Source organism: Pseudonaja textilis, chromosome 1, assembly GCF_049901715.1.
Source record: "Pseudonaja textilis isolate UNSWEBS1 chromosome 1, rPseTex1.2, whole genome shotgun sequence".
Classification (NCBI taxonomy): Eukaryota; Metazoa; Chordata; class Lepidosauria; order Squamata; family Elapidae; genus Pseudonaja; species Pseudonaja textilis.
In genome coordinates, this window is record NC_141990.1 from 193,179,118 (window position 1) to 193,195,332 (window position 16,215).

General features: G+C 38.1%; 1 protein-coding gene across 1 annotated transcript in view; it reads left to right on the plus strand.

The window, feature by feature from the left end:
* Nucleotides 1–8,458: 8,458 nt before the first annotated feature.
* Nucleotides 8,459–16,215, plus strand: part of DPP4 (dipeptidyl peptidase 4) — a 68,647-nt gene continuing 60,890 nt past the window's right edge. Inside the window, exons 1-2 of the mRNA XM_026697156.2 lie at nucleotides 8,459–8,566; nucleotides 12,472–12,559. Coding sequence (XP_026552941.1) covers nucleotides 8,561–8,566; nucleotides 12,472–12,559 — 94 coding nt within the window. The 5' untranslated portion in view covers nucleotides 8,459–8,560. The remainder of the gene's footprint in view (nucleotides 8,567–12,471; nucleotides 12,560–16,215) is intronic.

Here is a 16,215-nt window from a genome sequence, read left to right on the forward strand (position 1 = left end):
TGATGATGGCAGATGAGATTCTGCCGAAACGTTGCTACAACTTTAAAAGCACAACTATAATGACATGGGAAAATACCCAAACAAATCTGAATACCATACACACACACACGCACACACACACACACACACAAGTATAAAATTCCTGACACATAGTCAGCAGCTGGAGTTTCAAATATTGTCCCCACAGAGACTTAGCTGCCACTGATAGCATGTTACCATTTATGTGTTAAACTGATTATTCTTGACTTGCTTGAATGGATATTTTATGGATTATCTAAATTCTTATGGTAATTTAGGCAGAATGTTAATGTCTGGGCAAAAATAACATTTAATTCCCCTGAATCAAATTAAATTAATTTTGGTAAAGTTATACTGAATTCAGTAAAATTATGTAATCCTCTCCATGTACTTAATAATTTTCATCTTTCTCATATCAAAAAATAAATAAATTGGTGGAAACTTTTAGAAGAACTCTGAGAATGATAAAAGATAAAGTTGTATGACTTTAGGGGGTAGTGCTCAGCTCAGTTTCTTAGCCGAGGAAGCCAGCTTTATCTGAAGACATTTTCCGTGATCATGTGGCCAGCATGACTATATGCTGAGGCACACAGAGTGCTATTACTTTCCTACTGAAGTGGTACCTCTTTATCTATTCGCATTTTCATGCTTTCGAACTGCAGAAGGTGGGATAAGTAACAGGGAGTCACCCAACATGCAGTACTCAGGTCTTGAATCTGGACTGTCAAATTGATTGATTGGTTTGTTTGTTTGTTTTATTTGTTAAACACGTACAAGATAACAAGTATAGGCATGAACATAAATATGAACAAAGGAAGTAAATACAGATAAAATAGGGACAATAAGACAGAGTCGGTATGCTGGAGTGCCCCCTTTAAGGACCTCTTAGGAATGGGGTGAGATCCACGGTAGACAGCTTGAGGTTGAAGCTGTGAGGGTTTGAGGCTGTAACAATGGAGTCGGGTAGAGCATTCCAGGCGTTGACCACTCTGTTGCTGAAGTCGTATTTTCTGCAATCGAGTTTGAAGCGATTTACCTTGAGTTTGTATCAATTATTTGCTCTTGTATTATTGTGGTTGAAGCCGAAGAAGCGCAGGTAGCGCAGTTCCAGATTGTCCAAGCCTAAAATTCCAAGCCTGGAGGCATAGGGAATTCTATTATGAGTAGAGGAGTGGAGTATTCTTCTCAAGAAATACCTCTGAACCCACTCAATCATAGCTGACATGCTCAGCAACTTTAACCACTGAGCCTTCACACCTCCCTGAGAATTATAGGGCCATGTAATTAGATGTTACCATTTGCTAACTAATTAGATTGGTTCTATCCTTTTTGACAGTGCCCTCAAGTCCTGGTTATGCTCCCAGAGAACCAAAGAGTTGCTTATTTGGCCCCATCACTGAGGTAGCCATTTTTATCCTCTCTCTGCCTTTGTATATTCATTTTTAGAATACTTATCTTTGAATATAGATTTTATATTTTTATATCTGTTGTTTAATTCAATCATTGTGTGCCTCTCAGAGTTCTTTTTTATTGTGAGGTGGACTACTATACAAATTGATTAATAAATAAATAAGAGTATCCCTGCTTTGCTGAAGCTCTATTGCCTTTTAGCATGTCATGGTTTTTAAAAGCTATCATCTTTTCTCCACTGCGTTCTTCTTAAATAAAGAATAGCAGAGAAATGTGTTCATTTTATTCATCTATTGTTATTATTTGTAACTAGCCCAATCTCAGGACACTGGGTGGTTTTCAATACATTTTTAGCAATACATAAATAGCGTATAAATATTTTGACATTACCTACAGTGTATCATAAATCTTTTCATTTATGCTAAATTTCACTACATTAACTTGTAAATAACTTTTTATAAAAGCTACAGTAAAAAAATGCCGTGGGTTTTACAAAATACATTCCAGAGATCCACAGAGAAAAATGGAAGTCAGTGAATTACTTAGGACTTGGAACTTTGCTATCAGTGGCAAGACAGGATTTGTCTTTTCAGACTTTGCATTTTGCGGAAGTTGTTAGTAGCATGAAACAAAGGATCCTTGGTTATATTGCTGTTCTATCACCTGTTTGTTCAACTTCACTATAATCAGGTTCAGTTGTATATTTTAAATAAACACCTGCACATCAGGGTTTGGGATTTTTTTTATAGCTGGTGACAATTAAAAGCAAGTGACTGAAAATATTCTCCACAAAGTATGTTATTCCCATTATGCGATTATGTCTGGAACATTCCTCCATTACTTCATGTTTTTCATTCTGGATTGTATATTGTATGATTCCAATATACAATGTATATTTCAACAGAAACGTCATTCCTTTCTTTTGGATAGCACTTTCTTTTGTATCCTTTTCATAGTTAAACACAACAGATGTTTATTAAGCTAGTCAATTAACAATTTTGCTATGGATTTCCTGTATACAACTGACAAATAGGCAAGGACCATTATAGAACCTGAAACAAGAGCATTATTTAATTTATCTAGTCATAGTATATAGTCCAAAATTGGTAATACCATCTGAAATTAAAATTTGGTATTCATACAATATATCTTTCTTTTAAAAAAATGAATTTCATTATTTTTCAGCCTAGGATACAAATTCCAATTATTTTCAAATTACCATAGAAGGTGAGAATTTGATGTGGAGTTAATCTCATAGATAGCTACAGGTACAGCTAAAGTGTTGTCCTGAGAGACTTCAATTGCTTAAATCAAAATACAATTTGAAGAATGGCAGAATTTCACTAGAGTAGTAATACCAACTGCATTTACAGTAGATGATATTTTTTCGCTATATGTCTAAATATAGCACAGTTAAAAATACGGAGGTTAAAAATAGAAGTTACTCCTAGCTTAAAAGTCCGCAACCTTAAAGAGTGGGATATGTGAGAAGAGGAACTGGACGACTCTCTGAAGCCGAAGAGATTTGGAAGCGGCAGTGAATGAAGAGAGCAAAGGAAAGTCCTTCCCACCACATAGTGTCATCCAGTGCAAGTTATTTGCTTTTTTTTTTTTTTTACAATTTACGCTTTGGATGGTTGAAAGTACACCACTCTCTTGATTGTATTATACAATTCTGAAGTGCTATCTTTGTGATTCAGGATGAATACTGATGATTAGAATACATAGGAGCCAGTAGTTTAGGATCAAGCCTGAGTGCTTCAATGAGCAGAACTGGAGTCTACTTATTCCAGGGAGGGGCAATAAGTGAAAACTGAGTTAGCCCTTTCCTACAGAAGATTTTGCCCGGGCTCCTACCCGCAGTTTTTTACACAAAGATAGCTGGAAGTAGATTACGTGTCGAAATAGATTACACAACGAATTATGTCGAAGTAGATTACACAACGAATTATGCAAGATTAATTGTCCTTTGAACAGACATTATCAAATGAGCAGCTATTTGAACACAAGAAAACACAACCTACTACGATATGTAAAAATACAATAGATTGTGGAAAAACAACCATCATACAGAATGATTATTCCTAAAGCATGGGAAGTTAGAGGAAGCCCTTACATTTTTCTGATGTCATTCATTGGATGTTAGAAATTCAATAATGATGGCTTGATTCTTTGATTTATTTATTGTATTTGTTTGATTTGATTTGTCAAGCGCTTACAATATAATAGAAATAAGAATAAACATAAATACATGAAATAGGTATGAATAATTGGGGACAATAGGACAGGGATGGTAGACACGATTGTTCACTTATGCACACATTTAGCTGTTCTGAATCTAGTTCATGAGGAAATATAGTATAATCCCTGGTCTGATCTATTGTATTTATTTTTGATTGGGTTTCATGGTTGTTGGCAAGAGATGGATTTTGCTAAAGTCTGCAGCTTTTCTTCAGATATCACACTAAACCACAGGTGTCAAACTCAATTGCGTCACCTGATATAGTGCCATGTATCACAACGTTTTTTGCCTTTGGTCTGTGCATGACACCTCTGACCTGCAGGCCACCAGTTTGACACGCTTGCACTAGACCAGGGCCCCCCAAACTTGGCAACTTTAAGACTTGTGGACTTCAACTCCCAGAATTCTGGGAGTTGAAGTCCACAAGTCTTAAAGTTGCCAAGTTTGGAGACCTCTGCTGTAGACCGTCACAAGCATTTATGCATCATGTTTGGCTGACTCCCAATGGCTGGTTCATGTGTTGCTCAGGGGTGGGTTTCTACCGGTTCTGTTTATCAACAGGACTTTATAAAAGAATACTTATGCTATTAATACCCAATCTCAGCTTTAGATATCTATTAGCCAAATGAATTAATTGGGTTTTTTGTGGATAAAGGAGTCCAGCATCAGCCTCCATATATGCTTCAAAAATGATGACTGCTAAATGGAAGAAGCATAACCTTCATTCCAAAGGGCTTATCTATGGATCCCATGCAAAGCATTGTCAAGGTATCGTCCACTGCACAGATGGTCCATGGTCCATTTCTTGTTTCTTCCTTGCACTTTTCAAAACTACTCATTGCTTGTCTGCCTAGATTGGAGAGAAAACACAGCCAAATGAACAAATTCTACTTTATTGTATGATAACGTTAACATAATTTTGCAAATCTTCTCCCTCCCCCCCTCCCCCCTCCTCCCTCCCAAGCCCCCCTCTCTCTCATTCCCATTTATAACCCAAGAAACTCTTCTGAGCCTCTTGTTCACCACATTCCTTCTGTGAGCTCTGCTGACCACTTTTATCTGACCACTCCCTTGATTGTGTCTCTTTGCCCTGTCTCCCAAGGTTACTTTCACATACCTTTACACTGCTTCAACTTTTGTTTGGTCTGAGAGAATAATTGGTATTTGAGTACCCAGGTTATAAAAAATGTTCATGCATAAGGTTGAACCCAAGTTTATTAGTACACTAACTCAATACCCGTGCTTCGCTACGAAATCATGTGGTCAGACTTAGTTTTGGGGGAGGAAAATAAGGGGAAAAAATGTGTGCCTCTGCCTACCAGCATCCATTGGTATTCATCTGGCTAGCATCCTGTCAATGTTGAGAAACTGAAACAGTATTTGCTGTGTGAGCAAGACAAGAGACAGCAAGGAGCCTGGGGGTGGCTTAGCTCAACTTTACTGAACTAAAGTTGCTTGGTGCTGTGAACTGAAACTGAAACTCCACTCCTCTGCTTGTGTTTTGCATTTGGAACAGATTTCTTTTCAGGTGGGTAGAGGGAGTAGAACTCCTTAGCATCAGAGCGTGTTAATAATAATATACGAAATACTAATGCTCCAGTAAAATCTCCAGTCAGAGGTGATATTTGCCGGTTCTCTGAACTATTCAAAAATTTCCGCTACCGGTTCTCCAGAACTGGTCAGAACCTGCTGAATACCACCTCTGAACTGGATGGACAGATGGGTCCAGCAATTGCCAATCCTTTATGCAGACCATTCCATCATGCTTTACTTTTGATGACCACATCACACAAAAGAGAGTTTGATGACAGGGTATCCGTGAGGGCATGGGAAGTCTCTTCTCTTCTTAAGAAGTATAATATACTTAACAACATATTAAATAAACATGCATTTGAAGTTCAAAAACATTAATGCCTGAAATCTCATTTACTTTTGCTACGACCTGAAATCTTGTAAAAAAATTAAAATCTGAATACCAAATAGTAGTGATCTTCCAAGATTTTAGACATTTAAAGAAAAAGATATTTTGGCATCCAAATGATGGGGCACTTGCTGGAATAGTGTTAGATCACTAATTCTACCTATTCATGATTTTTTATTAATACGGTTGGTTCAGAGGTCACATTCAGCAGGTTCTGACCAGTTCTGGAAAACTGGTAGCAGAAATTTTGAGTAGTTTGTAGAACCAGCAAATACCATATCTGACTGGCCCTGCCCCCATCTATTCTCTGCCTCCAGAGCCCCAGCTGATCGGCTGGGTCTTCTTTTGTTGCCCTGCACAGGAGAACGGAGCTGGAAAGCAGGTTAGTGGGGTAGGGAGGGAATGGGATTTTGCAGTAACCTTTCCCTACCATGCCCACCAAGCCATGACCACCAAGCCACACCACGCCCACCAATCCATGCCCACAGAACCGGTAGTAAAACAATTTGAATCCCACCACTGGCTTGGTTGCATAGTCAGCCAGATGTTCAAAGTTGATCTGGCATTTTTTGTCTACCTATCAAGTCCTTCCCAAGGACCTGGGGTAGGCAGCCCTCAGCATTGAAACCTGTAGCCTGTCACTGGACATCCAGGAACTCCCAACACCTAGTGCAATCCTTGTTGACATGGGCAATCACTGATCTGATCTGGGTTTTAGTAAGTTATGTCTCACCATATTGCTTAAAGAATGTTGTTTGTCCTCTGTCCAGTATGACTGAAACTCTGGCATAGTTCTTGCCTTCCTCAAAGCACATAATCCACACAACCACCTCAAGATAGTGCTTAACTGGAAGATTACTCTTGTTAATATGGTTCATCACAAGTCAGCCAGATGTTTAGACTGGATTTGGCCTTTTTGTCCATCTACTAAGTTTTCCCCAAGACTTGAGATAGGCAGATGTTGTCTGATAGTATTAAAGTATCTTGGAAGGATGCACGCTACCCCGAGTAAAACTGTCTTTTGCAATTAACTGATGGTGATTTTGTCAATGCCGATGGTATTTAGTGGTGAGTGGTACTGATGCCAATGGTATTTAGTGGTGGTATGGATCATTTGGGATTGTACCAGAGACACCTATCATTATTGATACATTTTATTTCTTTTGCCACAGTTGTTCTATTTGCAGGGTTCATCAAACAGCCAGCTACATGTTTAGACTGGTTTGGCATTATTATTTTACTGTGTTTATTATTATTAGTTATTACTTTTTATCCTGTTTACTATGGTAAATAGTTTAACTTGCAACAATGCCCAAACTCTACATCTTACCTATTAAAACAGATACTTCTATGCACAATTTCTTCTGAAAGAACATTTTTGTATGCTTTTTCTGAAGCTACAAACTGCACTGAAACATTTGGAGAAGTAGTAACTCAGGAAACAAAGTACATTTTGACTGACTAGTCTGAACATGCTTTAGTTTAGAGTGACACAGAACAAGATTCTCCAACAACCAAATGAGTCTGGGAATCTCCAGGCGACACCTGACACGTTCCTGATGGTTGTCCCCATCATCTGGCCTTTGGACCCAAGGAAGTTTGTCCAAATATCCTTCAACAGTTCCCACCAAGCCAGTCATGTTGGCTATGCATATGTGGCGCTGGATTGGGAAAGCTGCCTCCAACCTCATCATAGAGCAGCTGTTCTGCATTAAATACAAACATTCTGTGTAAACAGTTGGACTGGAGACTTAAAAAACAAATCAGTAAGAAACCATCAACCACAAAGAAGTTCTACTTCCCATTCAAAGGCATTTGCTTCTGGAAAAAAAATATAATTTTATTTAGCACACTTTCGCAACATTATCCCCAGAGTCCAAACCAAGGAGGCTGTCAGCTGGTGCTCCATTCAAAATCCAAGAAAGAAATACTTAAGACTCTTTTAATCAGAGAAAATATATCTTTTACTGGAAATCGAGTGGTAGCAACAAAAGAATTCTGAATCTCAGAAAATGGGCGTGTAAATCACATATACAAAGTAATGGCAACGTTCCCACCCCCAATAGTTCAATTGGCTCATCCAATTAAAAGTTGTGTATATGTTGACCTTGACATAGTTTGATAAAGGGTTGCAGCTGCCGCATAGCATAGGATAGAAACCTAAGCAAGAATGTACCCCCCACCCCAGCTTATACAGTTCTGGTTTGTAACACCTCCAGCTCACTTCCGTTACTCATGACAGCCGAAAGGTGCAAAGCAAAGGGAGAAAAATCTTGAAGGCTGACAGGGGCCTTTTTTCTGGCGACAGGAAGGCTCAGAGTCACTCGGCCAGACGTCCAAGCCCTGGTTCGCCCTTCTTTTTTTAGTAGTCCAGAAGTTGCTTGGACTTGTCCTCCGTGTGCACAGCACATTAACTTCACTTCACTTCACTTCACTTCATTTCACACGCGCGCCAAAACCTCTGCCTCGTCTCCACACCCAGTTCTACCGGTTGAGCGGCATCCGCGCGCTCTCCAAACCGCGGGGAACTTTCTGCCTTTGTGGCAGGGGCGGGCGTTTTGCTTTCGTTCTTTTGGGATTGCCTTTCCCCACGCCTTGGCACCTCACCCCCATATTGTCTTCCCCGCCTTCGGTTCCCCCTCCACCTTTTCCTGACCCTCTCGCCCGACTAGACTCCTCCCTTCTCTTCCTCCCTCCCAGGTTGCTTTTCTGCGCCCGCGGTACGCCACAGCGGGGCCCCATCCTGACAGAGAGTGGCAGCCAAGAGACGATTTTTGCCCTCCGTCTCCGAACTTCTCCAATGTTTAACTTGGCGCTGCTGACGGCCCAGCGTATCCGGGACGGGAGGGCAGGGAGGGAGGGACGGAGAGAGGGAGGGAGCCTGAAGAAAAATCGCCCGCCGTTGTTGTTTTCTCCCTTTTACACACTGATTTCCCTGGAAGCCAAAGGACCGGCAGGAGCTTCCCGCAATGAAGGTCAGTAAGCGGGTTTCGCCCCTCGCGTCTAGCTCAGCAGCGGCTGTTCACGCGCGGAAAAGTGAGGCGAAACTCCTCTAGGTGTTTGCTTGCGCGAAGGCAAGGAAGGCGACTCGGTGCCGCTTGGCTCTCAGCCCGAGGCTTTTTGGCTTCGCCGTTTTCTGTGCTGTTGCCGGTGATTTAAGGCGCCCCAAGACTCAAACGTTTAGCCTCCTTAGCCGGCCCCGCGCTGCTGCACACGTGGCGGTATCGTTTCCAAAGAGGGCGGTTTTGCTGTGAGCATGTGGATGGAACATTGCACCTCGGCACTGCTGAACAACGCATAAGTGGATAGCTTCAAAAGAGCCTCCCAGCTGTATCTTTAAAAGGGCAACGAAGCTCTTGAGGCTCAGATCGATTTTGACAAACATTAAAAATGCAGGAGTGCTTTTCTCTTGCTTTCAGACTAAACAGAGTTCGGAGTTCAATTTTGTGCTCGCCCTAGGGTGAGCCACATATGCCAGTCCCCTTTGGCAGGAGACAAGGACCACAGAAATACTCCTGCCCTTTGTTGTTCACAGCATTCAGAAGTATATTTCGTTTTGAAACAAGAGACAGAACCTAGTACAAAAAAGAGGGTTGATTTGCATGCCTACAGTATAAATCTGTATGATTACAGCATAGACGTTCTCATAGAAGAGAAATTGGCAGCTAAACCTTATGATACCAACACAGGTCCAGACAAGGATCTGCAGTATTGAATGGGAGTTACCAGGCAAAAGGATCATATGTAAAATCCAATATAATCCCCGTAGACAAGTTGCTAGAATAAATGTATAACTCTTGAGATTCTACCAACCCTTAGAGAAACAAATTTCATATTATAATCTTACTATTTATACCTTGATAAGAGTGTTACATGGGACTTCTGGTTTGAAGGGCTTCGGCGACAGACAGGAATCTGTGATCATGCGCGGTTTCTGCCTGGGCTCGCCGCTGGAGCGCCCCGAGCCGGCTGGTTTCAGGGCTAAGCCACCCCGTAGAGGTGGTGAAGAAGGGGGAGACTGCCAGCAGGGTCAAGGAGAGCATCTCTTCTCCTCAGTTGGTCAAACTCCCTTTCCTGAAGGCAGTTGCAGCGGTGGTCAGAAATGGCCACCTCAAAGAAGAACTCAACCGGAAAAGTATGTGCAGGAGGAAGATAAGAAATGAAAGGTTTGGCTGACCAGGTTAAATTGCAAAAGCAACAACTAAGGTACCCTGGAATTTAAACTAAAAAAAACCAACAACATCATTCCCAAAGAAGAGTCTGAAGCAGCGAAGGAAAGTGAAAAGGGAAAGGTTTGACTTTTTTTTTCTTCTCTCTCCTTCCTTATATTGACAATTAAGAATAAGAAATTGCAAAAATCCACTTTGGCATCAATAGGCAATTAAGCTGAAAATATAACTAAATGCCAAAGGGACAATAAAGATTTCTGGACATTAAAAACTTTTTCTTCTATAAGCAGGAAGGGAGAGAAAAAGAATAAGGACAGGATCTGGAAGAGGGAGGAGACTGCCTGGTCTTTAAAAGAATCTAAAGTAAAATTTCAATAAGACTTCTAAAAGATACATTTTAACTGAAACTTTGCAACTAAATAGTAAGAGAGAGGAAGAGAAAGTGGAGAAAAAGAGAAAGAGTAAAAAGAAACAGTTTGTGTGTATTTGGATTGCATGGTGATTTTTGGATTCTTGGTTATTATATCTGAATGACTAAAATCAATCGGTTGGTTGCTTAAAAATTTCTACAATGGCATTACTTTTGGATGAATTGAAAATGAAACTTAAAAAGTATAAAGAAGATGCACAAGAAGGGAAGGTTCCTTTGGCTTCATTTTTCAATTCCTAGAAATGGAGATTTGGAACTATGAGCAACAACAAGAAAAGACTGCAAAGCAAGAAGACTGGGACAAAGAAGAAGCCATCTTTAATGAACAAGTAACTCTATGTGGGGAAGAAAAAGGAAAGGGGGGAAAGAGGATGGAGAAAAAAAAAGTGTTACATGGCAGGTTGTTTGTATTAAATGAGTAATCAAAGGGGAAACAAATCAAATAGCTAAAATCTGTTGGTGATAAATTAAATACCGTCAATTAGGGGCAGTAGTTAAAGAAGGAATTCTAAGGAACTATAAGAGTTCTAAACCTCCCTTGGATGTGAAGTTAGCTGAATGACCATTGACCAATCTTAGTCCTTTGAAGAAGGCAGTGACAAACCACTGCTGAAAATCTTGCCCCCAAAACAATAAAGACTTGTGCATGTACACTAAAGAAGAACCTGATTCAAAGAAAATAATAATAATGACAATAAATATAACTGGAGAACAATCCTGATTATTGGTGGGGGTGTTCTTTAAAATCTGCCAAGGCCTGTTGATAATCTAGTTGTATTTAGCTTTATTCTCCATGAAAAAACAAGCTCCCACCCCAATCCTCTGAATATTGTAGCTTCAAGGCTAATTTTGTCAAAAATGATTGGTAGGATGATTGAAGGAAGTTTTTGTTCACGGATGCTTTTAAATGCATAAAACCTAAAAGTACTGTGAATTCAAATAACATGTTAACATAAAATTAAAATAAACCACTCAACTGAGAGACAAGAAACCTGTTCTATTTATTTGTGCAGATGAGGGTTATTACTTTATAATGTCATGGCTGTGAATTAGAGAAATGAAATTCCTAGAATTTTTGAAACTTATTAGGAAAACTACGGAGGGGAGTTTTGGGGTGGGTGGGTGGGGTTTAATTTGGAGGGAATTTTGGAGGGAAAGTGAATTTAGTTTGAGCACCCTTTATGAATGTACAGTCATTTGGTTACCTATGAAATGCAGGACAGATAGTTTGGTTTGTTCATAAAAGTATGTTTGATGTACAGTATAAAATTGAAAAATATGGTTTATTCACTCAATAAATGTAAATTTATATTTTGAATATACTTTAAAAAGTTTTTAACATGTTACAACTGGTATTACAAAGTGGTATATTCTAAGAAATCTAGTACTATATCTCTTTTATGCCTTTGTAGGAAAAGGAAGCAAGTTCAGAGTAATTAAAATACAGGAAACCACCAATGTTGCAGGAAAAAAAAAGTGCGCATTCTGGACATATATCAAAAGTATTAATTTTTAGAAAATGAGAAGGAGAGAGGCACAGACCAAAAAAACCTCATTTTGTCACATGAAATATTTTCTAACCACCTTCCTTTTTCTGAAGATGAGGTGGTATACTTACTAACAGTTTCTAGTTTTTCCAATCCTTTATTTTTAATTTTACAGTAGACTTCTAAAAGCTGTCTTGTCTTGATACAGGTTCTTCTATTCTTTCACATGTTAAGTTAGTTAAACACAGAAATAGTGCATCTTCAAAAGACCTTCACATTATAATCATTGCATACAAATGTAAAGAAAAATATTTGAAAATGTTTCATAATTTATTTTATTTTTTTATTTTGTGATGAGAAAGTCCTCGGGAGAAAAATTATATAATTTTTCCCCAGGCCTCCCTATTTACTTCGTTTTAATAATATGGGAGATTTTGCTAACTTTCATAACATTACAATCCTGGGCTTTCCAGTAAAAATAAATGGAGATTTGTGGTAGTTTAAAGGACAATGTTCTTCCCACCAGCACACAGTTAAATTACAGAATTCACAGTAAATGTGGATAGCTTTTGAAGGGAATTACTAAAACTTAAGGAAGATAAAAGTTACCAACGGTTGCTATCCATGCCAACATAGTAGGTATACTTTTCTGGATCACCACTGTAGTAGCATTCCATATGAATCTGAAGAATCATTGTTGGAAACTGGATGTTGTAGTAAATAAGCCCTTAGCTTCATCAAGATCTTTCCCAGTTTCTAACATACATTTAACTTCTTGATTTGTTTCTTTCCAGACGGTACTGAAATGCTTCTTAGGGCTTCTTGCACTTGGAGTTATCATTACAGCCATAGTTGTTCCAGTAGTTTTGCTAACAAGGGATGGTAAGTTTAATCATCACTTCCTATTTTAGTATTGTAAAAAAAAAAAAAAAAATTGAAACTCTGCCTTCTAAAGCCTTCTTCCAGAGCCTCTTTACCTAAAACAGAGCCAAAAAATGTATCTGGTGTTATATAAATCAGGGTTGTAAAAACTTTGAAAATAAAATATTTTAAAAAATAATTCAAATAATTCAGTGTGTTTGTTATAGCTTGAACACAGCATCTGTCTGCTACTTATTAAAGCAGCCTTTTTTTAGTTTCTGTGTAAATCTGACAAAGGGCAGCTGTTACAATAAATCATTGGATGTAATGCTACACTTTAAAATTATTGATATAGTTTTCTTTGTAATATATTTTCAAATAATATAAGAAATAGGTTGTAGAAATAAGAAAAGAAGATATAAGTAGAGAAATGCAGGTGGATGAGCAACAAATCTGACACATAAAATTAAGACATTCGGAACATAATAAGAAACTTTCAGTATTATCAGATATTTCATGTCCATTTTCTGGTCAAACTTCATGTATACCTGTTAAACATTATAGTTGAATCAAATTATTTTTATAACCATAATGCCAGGTGCAAAATTTAAACTAAATTTATTGGTTAATTATATTAATCATTGAAAGAAAATGATAAATAGTGAATAATTCATTTTACTAATATTATAAATTATGTATTAAAATATGAGCTCTAAAACCCAAATATCTCATGTGATACAATTCTTTGTATAAGATTGCAGTTCAAGAATAGATTCCAATTAAAATTAAATTCTCATTGGATCTGCTTTTTCAATACAAAATTATTCTGGACATTGAAGGCACAGCACCACAATTTAATTAATCATTTTTCTGAAAAGCTTTTTTCAATAAAAGGCATATAATATAATATCAGCTGTGCTGATATTAATAGTTTAGATTTAAACAAACTCTTTTTGTGTCCTTGAGTTGATTTAATTTTTTAATTAAAGATTATAATTGCAATAGTAAAATCAATTTAAATTTTAGCCAAAAAGGTATTAAGAGTTGTTAACCTAATCCTATGTAGCTTTTTCTCTGGTAATATCACACTATTAACCAGAGCATACAAAACATTTGCTAGACCAATACTTGAATACAGCTCATCAGTCCGGAACCCACATATGTATCTGATATTAGCACAGTTGAGAAAGTCCAGAAATATTTCACAAGAAGAGTTCTCCACTCTTCTACTTGTTGAAGAATACCTTATGCCCCCAGACTTGAAATTCTAGACCTAGAAAACGTAGAACTACTCCGCCTTCGGTCCAATCTAAGTATAGTATATAAAATTATACATTGCAATGCCCTACCTGTCAATGAATACTTCAGCTTTAACCATAACAAGACAAGAGCAAACAATAGATACAAACTCAAGGTAAACCACACCAAACTTGATTGCAGGAAATATGACTTCAGCACCAGAGTGGTCAATGTCTGGAATACTCTACCTGACTCTGTGGTTTCTTCCCCAAACCCCAAAAACTTTAACTTTAAACTGTCTACTATTGACCTCACCCCTTTCCTAAGAGGTCTGTAGGGGATGTGCATAAGCGCATCAACGTGCCCACCGTCCCTGTCCTATTGTTTCTTTTATTTTTCTTATATGTATCCATTTCATGTATTCATAACTATGTTTATACTTATGCCTATTATCTTATAATTGCTTGACTAAATAAATAAATAAGAAAGAATAAAAAGCAAAGGAAAAAAGACATAGAAGATAGAAGGTAAATAAAGTAAATATAAATTATAAATATAAAAATATGATAAAGAATTTCGACTAGAGAACAGCCTTTTCTGCTGTGGCTGCCATCCTTTGGAACACCTTTGCCAGAGGTGAGATATACCTCCATCCTTCTGGCCTTTCAGAAGGGCCTTAAAACTTGGTTCTGCTTTTAATTAAAATCTTTAGTTCCCTCTAGAATCCAATTTTAAAAATTGTTTATCTCTATTATGTCATAGAAAAAATTCAAATCCACTTTCCTCAAGGAAGAAATTATGATTAATTCCCAAATTTTATTGCAATTTAATTCATTTATAACTTTCTAAAATCCAAATTTTAATTAGCTTTTTACTGGGTTGGTTTTTTTTTACAGAAAAATCATTTCTAAAGCTTGTAGTTAAGTATTTTTTTTCTTTAAGGATTGAAGGCAGAGTCACTCAGTATTTTCAGATTTCTCTATTCAAAGATCTCTAATAGCTGAAAAATAGTTTATACCAAATTTCCAAAAGTGATTAGAAAAATGAGTAGATTAGAAAAGAATTTAGCATGTTTTTAAAGGCACTGATCATAAACTGAGCTAGATAGTTATTCCTGCAATTCCCAGAAACTCTTAAGTCTGGAGCACTTGTAGGCAATCTCACATCCTCTTTTATCTAGAGAGATTCAAAGAATCTATCTATTTACTGGCTGTTTTTTCTTTGCTACATTTGTCACCTTCATTTCAGTCTTCCATTTCCTTCTCCAGGAGTCCCACATTGGAATCAATTTTTGGTTCCTAGCAACTGCCTCAACTAGTCTCTGCAGTTTTCTTGGCAGGATTTTTTTTGTAGCTGTTTGCGATTATCTGCTTCTTCCTAGGTCTGAGAGAAAGTGAGTAGCCAAAGTCACCCAACTGGCTTTGTGTCTAAGGCAGAACTATAACTCTCGGTGTCCTGGGTTCTAGCTTTAACTACAATCTCAAACTGGCATTGGGATAATTGCATTACATTTAGAATATTTATACATTAAGATGCTCTGTACCAGAGCCTGGGCGCCAGATCGGGCCTGTAGGGTGCTTAGATCTAGCCTGTGAGGTCACCCTGGCCCGCGGTCTGCTTGGGAGGGGTGCTCTGTTTGCTCTGACAGAGGGTTGCAGGAGGCCATCACAGGCAAAAACAGAGTTGGGGAGCCCATTTTTGCTGGCATAGCATTCGGGCCACCGCAGGCGTCCCCAGCATGAATAACATTGAGCTAGCCATGCCCACCCTGGCCACGCCCATCCTGGCTCCCCAAGGTTAAGCATAACCCTGATGCACCCCTCAATGAAAACGAGTTTGACACTCCTGCTCTATACTAAAACTGGAAAGTGGCCGAAATTCAGGCTCAGTTGTTCAGAAATTTTTCTCTGAGCATATAGAGTGTGGAGAGCCAGTTTGGTCTAATGGTTAAGTCACTGGGCTAGAAACCAGGAAATTGTCAATTCTAATCCCACCTGAGGCATGAAAACCAGATGGGTGACCGAGAGAGAGACATTTCTCTTAGCCCAACTCACCTCAGAGTTTAATGTTGTGGGGAAAATAGGAGGAAGGTATTCAACATTTTTACAGACTTTAATTAGTTGTAAAAATAATAAAGGTGGGATACAATTGAATAAAATATGATGCTAAAAATGAATCCATAAAAAAACGAATCCACTTGTAATGTAAATTTGATCTCATTTTTGTTATATCAGATGAAATTGGTTATTCATTACTGTATATTTAACTTAAATCAGTTCAGTAGCTATTTAGTAGAATTTGTATAACATTACACTTATTAAACGTCAAATCCTGAATGAATTTGTGGTCAATGAACACTCACAGTTCCTGTGTGTTTTAGAATATATTATCCTTGTGAATTTTAGAATTTATCGTTCACAAGAATGTGTGGATCCGTA